The sequence below is a fragment of the Lepus europaeus genome, chromosome 22 (assembly GCF_033115175.1).
Source record: "Lepus europaeus isolate LE1 chromosome 22, mLepTim1.pri, whole genome shotgun sequence".
NCBI lineage: Eukaryota > Metazoa > Chordata > Mammalia > Lagomorpha > Leporidae > Lepus > Lepus europaeus.
The window spans coordinates 3869459-3879950 of NC_084848.1; the positions used below are offsets into that span (position 1 = coordinate 3869459).

Genomic DNA, 10492 nt, shown 5'->3' on the forward strand with positions numbered 1-10492 from the left:
CCGGAGTCGTGTGTCCTGGTTTGCCTTCTTTGCTGCTACTTTGTGATGTGGGTACTTTATTAAGTTTGTTTAAGGAACATCTGTTACTTTACAATTAGAAAAAGCTGGGACGTTTTGTCCAAGTCAGCAAGGCCGGGAGGAGCAGTCATGCCAGGCAAAGGGCCGTTTCAGGCACCGGTCACCCCGACAGTCACAGCAGCCACACCGGGGGTGGCGTGGGCGGAGCCGGGGTCGGTGCTGGGGTGGGGTGGGGTGCGGCTCAGCGCAGGGCAGCTCCTCACCTGTCTGGCTTTGGCAGGATTACACCAGTGGCGCCATGCTCACCGGCGAGCTGAAGAAGGAGCTGATAGAGGTCCTGCAGCCCCTGATCGCCGAGCACCAGGCCCGGCGCAAGGAGGTCACGGACGAGATGGTGAAGGAGTTCATGACGCCCCGGCAGCTGTCCTTCCACTTTCAGTAACGCACAGAGAGATGTAATTTGTCAGTAACCCCAGCCCCGTGGAATCGCTACAGCCTGTGGGCTCTGCCACACGGTAACCACTGGGCCTGCTGTCATGAGCCCTGTGTGTACCGATCCTGTTTCTTCATCGTCTGTCTTGGCCAGAACACTGCGGGTGATTGGGTGCTGGCTAAGGTGGCGTGGTCGCATAGCAACGTCCTGCTGTGAGTCTCACCCACAAAGCAGCCAGGGTTCCAAATGTACCCTTAGAATCTGCTCTTAAAAATCTACACTCTGTGGACGCACACATGGAACCAGGGTGCCGTCCTTGTGAAACCTAAGCGGGCCTGACAGGTTGACGTGGGGCAGTTTAATGGGCACAAAATGTACTTCAGGCCTCGCCAGACAAGAAACGATGAATGGCCAAAAGCTTTGCCCGACGTGGAACTGAGAAAGCACCGCTTTAGAGCTGCTTCCACAGGAGCTGTGGGCAGAGGTGGGCAGTTTCACTGAGTTGGGTCTTGTGGGTGAGACTTGCGGACGGCTTACTAAATGCCAGACCATGCATGTATCCCCCTCCCCCGTTCTCTTCCCGACTACTATGTGGGCTCCAACGAATCATCCCGGCCTGCACGGTGCAGACCCCGCTGGTGTCTGGTGGCCTGGCCGCGCTGCCTTTGCAGGTGCTTCTGCTCTGTCACCCGACCGCAGTGGGGACACAGAGCAGTGCACTGGCCAAGCAGGTGGACGTCGCCCTGGGGGACCCTCTGCAGTTTCTCCGTGTAGCGTGTGAGGTCCTGGGAAACAGAAGCCACGTCTCAGGGAAAGGCCCTGGCCGGAGTCCGCCCTTCCCAAAGGTGCAGAGGCTGCTGGGCGCTCTGCCCCTTGTCACTCGCTTGGGTATAAATAAACTTTGCTCCCACCCTTGCATCCGTCTGTCCGTGTGGCTGTGCGCTGTCCAGAGGACTAGGCAGGGAGCAGTGGCTTCCCTCTGAAGATGGTCCCGAGCCAGGTGGGGACAAAAACCAGGACGTCGCGTGGCAGAAGCTGCAGGCTGTCTGGGCGGCGGCTCGCCTGGGGCCTCCCTCCCGCTGTGGAGTCAGCCTGCTCTCCCCTGCGCTTGCCATCGCCTCCTGCAGGCTCTCACCACGTGTGTGCTGGTTCTAGCGGCCTGGTGAGAAACCGGCAGACGCTGGCCTCACGGCGGGAGGAGTGCCGTGCAGGGCCAGGGAGCACAGGCTGGGCTCTGCCCACACGCGGCCAGGAGCAGGGACTGGCTGCAGGGAGCCCTGGCCTCACGCCACGGGCCCAGCGTCTTTTCACAGCTGGGAAACTGGGTCTTCTGAGGAGGTGACTTGTTCCCGTCCACACCACAACTTTGTAACGGAGCCTGTCCTGACCCTCAGTGTCCACAGAGCTAAACATCCCATCCCAGGGAGGCCTGGGTTCAAGTCCCCACACAGGTCCCTGTGTGCAGCATGAACTTGCCCAGGCCTCCGTTTTCTGCTGGGCTAAGCCTCCTCCCAGGCCCAGGCACCTCCCTGCCTGGAGCCCACGGGTTGATCCATGCACACAGGATGGCCAGATTCACCAGCCACGTGACCCTGGAGCCCACGGGTTGATCCATGCACACAGGATGGCCAAGTTCACCAGCCACATGGCCCTGGAGCCCACGGGTTGATCCACGCACACAGATGGCCGAGTTCACCAGCCACGTGGCCCTGCCCACGGGTTGATCCATGCACACAGGATGGCCAAGTTCACCAGCCACGTGGCCCTGGAGCCCACGGGTTGATCCATGCACACAGGATGGCCGAGTTCACCAGCCACGTGGCCCTGGAGCCCACGGGTTGATCCACGCACACAGATGGTCAGATTCACCAGCCCGTGGCCCTGGAGCCCACGGGTTGATCCATGCACACAGGATGGCCGAGTTCACCAGCCACGTGGCCCTGGAGCCCACGGGTTGATCCACGCACACAGATGGTCAGATTCACCAGCCCGTGGCCCTGGGCGTCTTTAGGTGACTTCTGGGAACTCCACTGTGCCTGCGTCACAGGTGCAGGTGCGCAGGTGAGATGAGGGACACCCGGGATGGCAGAGCTGCTGTTGTCACTGTCCACGCAGCCAGAGTGGCCACGTCAGCACCTGAGCAGGGCTCCTGGACCCAAGGCGCAGGGAACCTACACAGATGGCTCCTTCCCCCATCAGCACCTGGGGCACTTAGGACACAGCACCTCTTGGGACATCTCCCAGGTAAAAGCACAGAGAGGCCTCCTGCTCAGGCTCCTGGGAGCGGGGCCCGAGGCCTGCTGTCAGGGCAGGTGCCGCACCCACCACATCTTGGTGCAAACTGGCCATTTTGTTGTTTGGTTTTTTGCTTGCTTGCTTTTAGGATTTATCTGCAAGAGTGCAGGGAGAGGTCTTCCATCTGCTGGTTCACTGCGCAAGTGGCCTCAACAGCCAGGGCTGGGCCAGGCCGAAGCCAGAAACCAGGAGCTTCATCTGGGTCTCCCTCGTGGGTGCAGGGGCCCGGCACAAGGGCCGTCCTCCGCTTGCTCTCCCAGGCAGTCAGCAGGGAGCTGCGTCGGAAGTGGAGCAGTGGGGATGGGAACCGCTGCCCATAGGGGATGTCGGTGCTGCAGGCAGCTTTACCTGCTACGCACGCGCTGACCCTACCCAGTCACTTCTTGGAACTCCCCAGGGAAGTGTGTTCCGGATCAGGATGCACCCTGGGTGGCCGTGCGGCTGAGGTCAGCACAGGGGGTTCTGCCAGAGGGCAGTCTTTGCTGGCGCCGTCCTAAACACCTAGGCCTGGAGACAGCAGGGCCAGCTGTGCCTAACAGCAGTGGAGGTGGAGCGGGGCGCACCCAGGGGTGCTGTGGGACAGCTCACTGTCCAGGACAGCTCTGCGCGCCGAGACGGGGGCCGGCCTTGGCCTGCAGCCCACGCCTGTTCAGCAGACGAACCGTTGGCCCCAGGCCTGCGATCTGTGATCGGCGCACAGCTGTGGGAACCAGCGCCTTGCTTCCCGTGTGAAATGTCAAGGGCGGCCTGAACACTGCGGCCCCGCCTAGTGGGGGGAGCCAGCGCGCGCCCAGTTGTGCCTCCGGGCCAGCCTTTCCTAGACCCTTTACTTCCTGTTGTGTTTTTTGGGTTTTTTTTGTTTTGTTTTGTTTTGTTTTTTGACAGGCAGAGTGGACAGTGAGAGAGAGACAGAGAGAAAGGTCTTCCTTTGCCGTTGGTTCACCCTCCAATGGCCGCCATAGCCAGCGCGCTGCGGCCGGCACACCGCGCCGATCCGAAGGCAGGAGCCAGGTGCTTCTCCTGGTCTCCCATGCGGGTGCAGGGCCCAAGCACTTGGGCCATCCTCCACTGCACTCCCTGGCCACAGCAGAGAGCTGGCCTGGAAGAGGGACAACTGGGACAGAATCTGGCACCCCGACCGGGACTAGAACCCGGTGTGCCGGCGCCGCAAGGCAGAGGATTAGTCTAGTGAGCCATGGCACCGGCCCACTCCCTGTTTTTAAAAAGTAGCATGGCCGCTGCCACCCGTAGGCCACCCGTAAAGCGAGCTGGGGCCCTCCTGTGAGCTGCTGCCCCAGTGACAGCCATGGGGCCCAGCCTGGGCCCGCTGCTCCGTGAGGCAGGCTCAGTGGGAGCCAGAGCTGTGACCGCTGGAGCCAGAGTGCCAGTAACTCGCCTGCCCCGTGAGGCTGGGCAGGAGGAATGACGCCATCCCTTGCGGGCCCCCTTCCCAGCACTGGGCCAGGGTGTCAGCCTCCGGGCACACAGCTGGAGGAGCTTCCAGGAATCCCAGCCGGCCTTGGCGTGTCCACACACTCTCCACACCTGAGCGCTTCCTTTGTGCCAGCCCAGGAGGGAGTCAGCTCGCAGCTCTGGGGGTCAGGTAAGCATCCAGGTGACCAGCCAGGCTCTGGTGGTCCAGCAAGGAGAGCTTCCTGGAGGAGGCAGGGCCTGAGGAGGGCATTCCTGGCAAAGGGCACTGGGTATGAGGTCAGGTGTGCAAGAACACACTGGGGGTGGGGCCAGCACCACCGGAGCAGGCGCCCAGGCTGGAAGTGGGGCAGTAGGCGCCCCCATCCCAGGAAAACTAGGGTGTTCGGGCTGAAGACACGATCCAGGAAGTGTGTCTGAAAATGTGGTCAAGGCGGCTGTCGGCCAGCTATGCCGGAGGGTTCGGGCTGTCCTGGGGAGCCACGTGGTACCTGGGAGAGGGAGGGCTTTGGCCACAGAAGCACAGGTGACTCATACCTGTCCCTCCCTGCTGTGTGGCCCTCAGCAAGCCCTTCTTCCTCGAGGGAGATCCTGTCCGCTCACCTGGTGTCAGGCTGCAGAGACCACCTGTGTGAGGTCCTGGCCCCTCCCACCTACAATGCCCGCTGGAGGGGCAGCTCAGCCACAGTGCTGGGCTGGGTTTGCAGGGGGGTTGTCAGCAGGAAGGGGGCTGGCAGAGCCAGGCCAACCCCCCCATGGTGGTCAGGCTGAGCTGGAGGCAGGGAGAGACCGACACCACCACCACGGAGCAACACCATGAACATCCACCAAAATGTTTTATTGACATCAGCTCCCGACCTGCCAGTCTGTGTGTGGCAGGCACAGTGTCTACAGGCAGAGTGAGGGTGTGTGGCGAGAACTCACAAGGACTGTGGCCTCGGGCCCCTGCCAGAGCCCAAGCCCAGGTGGGCACAGCTGCCCCAGCCGTGCCCTCGGAGCAGCCTGGGGCAAGGAACAAGCTGGTCTGGTGCAGGCACACGACCACGCAGGCGCCCTGCTCCCCAGCCCCGCTCTGTGGCCAGGAGACCAGCCAAGCTGCCCCCAAGGGGACAGTCGTGAGGAGCACACAGAACACAGTGGGAGCTGGATGGGGTGTGAGTATTGAGTGACCATGCCGACAGCTGGTCAAGCAGAGGGGGTTCTCTGCAGAGCAGTTGGACAAATGACTCCACGTATCAGAGCCCGCGCTCCCTGGCTCATGGGCCCTCAGGCCGACCCTGGGATGGCACAGGTGGACCCCAAGCGGCTCTCCAGGTGTCCTAGGTGAGGCCGTGTGGGGGCCCTGAGCCCAACCACTGCCCCCTTGGCCACCTCTGACTACCACAGCCCGCGGGGCCCCAGGCCCCACTATGTGGACAGGCCCCGGGCGAGGCTCAGCGCGGCCTCGTAGGCGGCGAACACCACCATGTTGACGGGGAAGGCGCGGCAGCAGTTGAGCGCCAGCCCCTTGAAGAGGACGCGCGGCCCCTCCTCACGCACACTGGTCACCACGCAGTGCAGGAGGCCCCGGTAGCGCCGCTGGCCCTGCCCGTCCGCCTGCAGCCGCGACTTGATCACGTCCATGGGGGTGGCCACAGCCCAGGCCAGCACCCCCGCGCAGCCTCCGGCCAGCAGCACACCCAAGACATCTGTGGAAGAGCCCAGGGGCGCCCCTGTCAGCACAGGGACCTCTGGCCTCACCCTGCAGCCTGTCCTCACTCTGCAAGTGGGGACACTGGGGCTTAGGAAGCCTCGTCCAGGGCCACCCTGTGACCTGACTCCTCGTGACGCCTAGGGGACCAGGGCTCAAGTCCCAGGCCAGGAGTGTGTGGCTCCGCCTAGGCCCCCTCTTCCCCACGGGGCTGACCCCACCCCCAGCACGACCTCACCCCCCATGTACCTGGCTGGCTCCGGCCTGCGGGGCTGAGCCACTCACAGAGGATGGCATAGGAGAGGAAGTAGGTGGCAAAGGAGTGGCCGTCCCGGAAGAGCAGGGCCGAGCTGCCCTTGTACAGGCCCCGCAGCCCCTCCTCACGGGCCACCGTGGCCAGGCAATGCAGCGGGCCGTGGTACCTGGGCCCAGGCCCTGGACACACGGGAGGGCCAGCAGAGGGCCAGGAGGCTGAGGGCCGCCGCTGCATCGTCTGTGTCTGCAGCCGGACCTTGGCCACCTCAGTGGGCGACGTCAGGAACACCTGGGCCAGAGGGGAGGTGGGGGTGAGCCCGAGCCTGCAGCTCTGCCCGCACGGCCCTGCACCTGGCTGGGGGCTGGCCCAAGGGCTGTGACGGCATGAGGTTCAAGGCCAGCTCTGCCCACACAAGGCCAAAGTCGGTGCCCTCCACAGCAGTCACGTCTACCCCAGCACGGGGCACCGGGCCTGCCAGTGGCTGCCGCGTGGTGGGGCTGTTCCATGCCAGGCTCCCTGCTGGGGTTGGACCCACGACCTCACTCCATCCTTAGAAGAGACAAAGACTCTGAGAGGCTCTCTCACTTGGCCAAAGTCACTCAACTAACGAGAGTCAGGACCAGGAGCCCAGCCTGGAGGTCCAGACCCCCACTGGCCAGGCCACCAGGCTGCGTGCTGCTGGCGTGGGTGGCACTCGTCACTGCTTCCTCACGCCATCTGCCGCTCTCGGCACACTTCCGCTCAGAGGCCTCTCCCAGGGGAGCTCTCCCGGGCCTCACCTGGGCTGCACCTGTCGGCCGGGCCTGGCATGTGCTCCAGGCACAGCCAAGGAGAAAGCAAAGCTGTGTGTGCGTGGCAGTGGCCAACTGTGTCCCGGTATCGTGGTGCCCACACTGGAGACAGAGCCCACCAGCCAGCTGAGGTCACCAGCCCGATTCCCTGGGCCTCCAGCCGACCTCCTGTCTCCCCGGGACCCTCAGGCTCTCCCAGGGGTGCTGGATGGGGCAGCTGAGTCCTTGTGCGCCAGCCACTGAGAGGAGGGGGGAGCCGGGGCTGCGCCTGGCGATGCTGCCTTCTGCCAACCTTGGTTCCCCTCAGACCCCCCCCTTAGGCTCTCCCAGGCCCCCCATACCAGCCCCCACTCACACGGACAATGCCGGAGGCGCATCCCGAGAGCGTGATGTCGGCCTTGGCAGGCTTGGCGTCAGCACGACCGTACCTGATCCTGCAGGTGTGTGCCAGGCAGAGGCGGTAGGTGCCGAAAGACACGGACGAGACCAGGGACACCGTGCACACGGGCAGCGAGAGACCCCGGTAGAAGCCCCACACCTGGTGGACAGGTCCTGTGTCAGGCCTGGCGCCAGCCTGGAGGAGGGGCTGCCCCAGCCACCCCACCCTGGGGCCAGGGACTGCAGCGGTCAGGGTCTGCCCAAGTCACCGGCAGCCTGGGCACCACTTGAAGCAGGGCAGGGGCCGGGGGGGGGGGGGGGGGACACTGATACTCGACTTGCAAGGTCGTGGTGAGGGATGGAGGGGTCCAGGGCCAGGGGTGTGATGACCGTGGACCTGCATGGCCTGCTGTGGCTCTTGTTCCCCGACCTGAGCCCTGGCTGCTCCGAGCCCCAAGTTCACTTTGGGAAACGAACCAAGTCCCTCTCTGAACTGGGCTGGAGGCTGGGCCCTAAGCCACCTGTCCACTCCACACAGCAGAGCTTCAAGGAGTGCCCTGCGCGAGTGGGGACAGAACACCACGTGGCCCGCCCCTGACCTTCAAAAGTCCCAGGGCTGGGGCCAGCGTTGTGGCACATCAGGTTACGTGGCTGCCTGCCTGCGGTGCCGGCATACCTTATGGACCCAGGTTCGAGCCCCAGCTGCTCCACTTCCGATCCAGCTCCCTGCTAATACACCTGGGAAGGCAGCGGGAGATGGCCCAAGTGCTTGGGCCCCTGCCACCCACATGGGAGACCTGGCTGGAGTTCCAGGCTCCAGGTTTCAGCCCATCTGGGGAGTAATCCAGTGAATGAAAGATTTTTCCCTCTCTCTCTCTCTCTAATTCAGCCTTTAAAAAAAAAATAAAAATACAAAGGAAGCAGCTCTAGCCCATCTCCCCTGCCACCACCCTCTGCGTGTGCCGGATACCCCGTCCAGGCTCCTGAAGGATCCCGAAGGATGGGCGTGGCTATTCCCGTTGGGAAGGTGAGAGAGCTGTGGCCCTGGCTGGCGGGGGAGTGTCAGGCCTGGACCCAGGGCCCCACGTGTCCACCCCGGCCGCACACCTACCCGCTCCTGGCGGTACGTGTCCCGGATGCAGTGCCAGATGCCCGTGTACTTGGACTCGGTCTGGATCAGGACCTGGGGGCGAAGTGGGCCTCAGAAAGGGGTGGCTCCGGGCCCAGGGCGGGGTCAGCAGGCCTGGGGCAGGGCAGTCTCGCCAGCTGGCATGTGCACAGGGCAGGGAGGGGACTCGGGAAGGCCATGATCCGGAGGACCACGGGGAAGGCTGGGTTGGATTCGTATTCTAGAATGTTCTTCCGGCCAGGAGTGGGGTACAGGACACACTAACGGTGGCGCAAGCCTGGAGAGGGGCTGGGGTGGGGGTGTGGCCGGGCTGCTGCCTCACCTTCACCGTGTCCAGGGGGTAGCCCACTGCAACTCCGCAGATGCCTGCAAGGAAACGAGGGACCCCGATGAGGAGCGCCCGCTGGGCCAGCAGCTGGAGCGCGGATCACGGAAGGAGGAGCGGGAGAGGGCGCACCCTGCCCAGGATTCCGCTCAGCAACCCCCTCCCGCCTCCAGCTCGCCCTTCCGCACCAGGGCGCACCAGGCCCGAGAGGGGCCCTGCTTCGCACAGGGGAAACTGAGTCTCAGGGTGCACCCTGCCCAGCCATCTCTCCTGCCCTCGGCCTTGGCCCTGAAGCCTTGTGCCAGGGACACTCTCAGGCTCCCGACTGGCCCCTGCTGGCCGAGAGCCAGGAGGCACAGCCTGAGCCTGGGACTGGGCCTCTTCCACCCTGGCCTATGTCTCCCCGGACTCCTGCTCGACCGTTAAGCCCTGGAGGCTGCTCTGGGTGCACCCGCGTGTCACGTGGCCTTGCTGCTGTCCCACATGTGCTGTCCTTGAGGCCAGACCCAGATCTGTGTCCTGGGGCCCAGGTGCACTCCCTGGCCTTGTGGTCTCAGGGGAGGAAGCCCCCCCTCCGAGCATCCCCTGTGAGTGCTCGTGTCCAGGGCAGAGGCCGGCCTCGGGCCTCTTCCCGGGGCTCGGGGCTCAGGGCTGCCTCCCCTCCCCACACCCACACTGCTGCCAGACGGTGGCCGGGCTGCCCGCGGCTGTGTGACAGAGCAGGCCAGGCCGGGGAGGCGGCAGGATCTGTGGCGCTTATCTCTCGGGCCGCTCTTTCGCAAGGAACCCCCTCCCCAGAGGGAAAACAGTTTAACCAGCAGAGTGTGGCCTCAGCAGCCGGTGCCAGAGGCAGCGGCAGGCATGCGGGCCCCGGGCTGCCAGGCCTCCCCAGCCTCTGCGCAGCCGAGTCCCTGCCGCAGGCCCCAGGCCCCATTCTGCCACCTCTGGGGCCTGCCAAGCCTCCCACGCTGGGTCCCCTCTCCCCAGGGCATGGCTGTCCCCCAGCATGAGATCAGCCTGCCCTCCCAGAATTCAGTCACTCCACCCCACGCCATGGGCTCATCGGCGACAACCCCTTGCCTCCAGGCGGCCCCCACTCCTGGGCCACCCCAGCAGGGAGGCCACCCCCCACCCCCGTGTGGCCCCCGCTCCCACCCTGAGTCTCCGAGGAACCTCTCCCTCCTCCCAGCCCGCATGGCCTTCTGGGCCTGGCCGCTGATGTGCTGCGGGACACCGGGCCTGGCCTGCCCCCGCCCTCCCTGGCCCATGGCCCCAGCCGATCACCTCCAAAAGCCCCAGCAACAAAATCCATGGACAGTGTCAGGAGCGGCCTCACGTCTGGCTGCCTGCGAGCTCGGGTCTGCTGCCACCGCCGAGGTGGCCTCGAGCTCCCCGGCTCCCTCGGTCCTTAAATAGCCGTGCGGCGGGGCAGGGCCCAGGCCACGGGAGCCCAGGCCCAGGCAAAGGCTTCCTGGAAACCACGGTCGATGCCCGCACCCACGTGGCACGTGGCTGGGCTCCCTCACCCTGAAGATCGATAGTCCCAGCCCCCCCGCCCCCAACACAAGGGAAGTGTGTGAAAGGTGACAGCGGCAGCAGGAAAGTCCCTGCGAGCAGGAGCACCAGCCCCACCTCTGCAGCTGGGCCCCCCCCGGCTCATCCATCCACCCTCTCCACCTGCTGGCCCTGTGCTGCCGTCTGCTCCGCCCAGCTCTGTCTCCACGTCCCCAGGGCTGCTGGTTCAGG

At 64.7% G+C, this 10492-nt stretch overlaps 2 protein-coding genes across 3 annotated transcripts in view; one reads left to right on the forward strand and one right to left on the reverse strand.

The window, feature by feature from the left end:
* Positions 1 to 1369, forward strand: part of WARS1 (tryptophanyl-tRNA synthetase 1) — a 30853-nt gene extending 29484 nt beyond the window's left edge. For both annotated transcript variants that reach the window (XM_062181820.1, XM_062181819.1), the window contains exon 11: positions 299 to 1369. In XM_062181820.1, coding sequence (XP_062037804.1) covers positions 299 to 460 — 162 coding nt within the window. In that variant the 3' untranslated portion in view covers positions 461 to 1369. The remainder of the gene's footprint in view (positions 1 to 298) is intronic.
* Positions 1370 to 4994: 3625 nt separating this feature from the next.
* Positions 4995 to 10137, reverse strand: SLC25A47 (solute carrier family 25 member 47). The gene is made up of 6 exons (XM_062181637.1): positions 10031 to 10137; positions 8744 to 8787; positions 8404 to 8475; positions 7270 to 7452; positions 6117 to 6411; positions 4995 to 5865 (listed from the first exon to the last, which is right to left on the reverse strand). Exons 1-6 carry the CDS (start codon positions 10056 to 10058, stop codon positions 5585 to 5587), a joined length of 903 nt encoding a protein of 300 aa, XP_062037621.1. The 5' UTR covers positions 10059 to 10137; the 3' UTR covers positions 4995 to 5584.
* Positions 10138 to 10492: the final 355 nt, after the last annotated feature.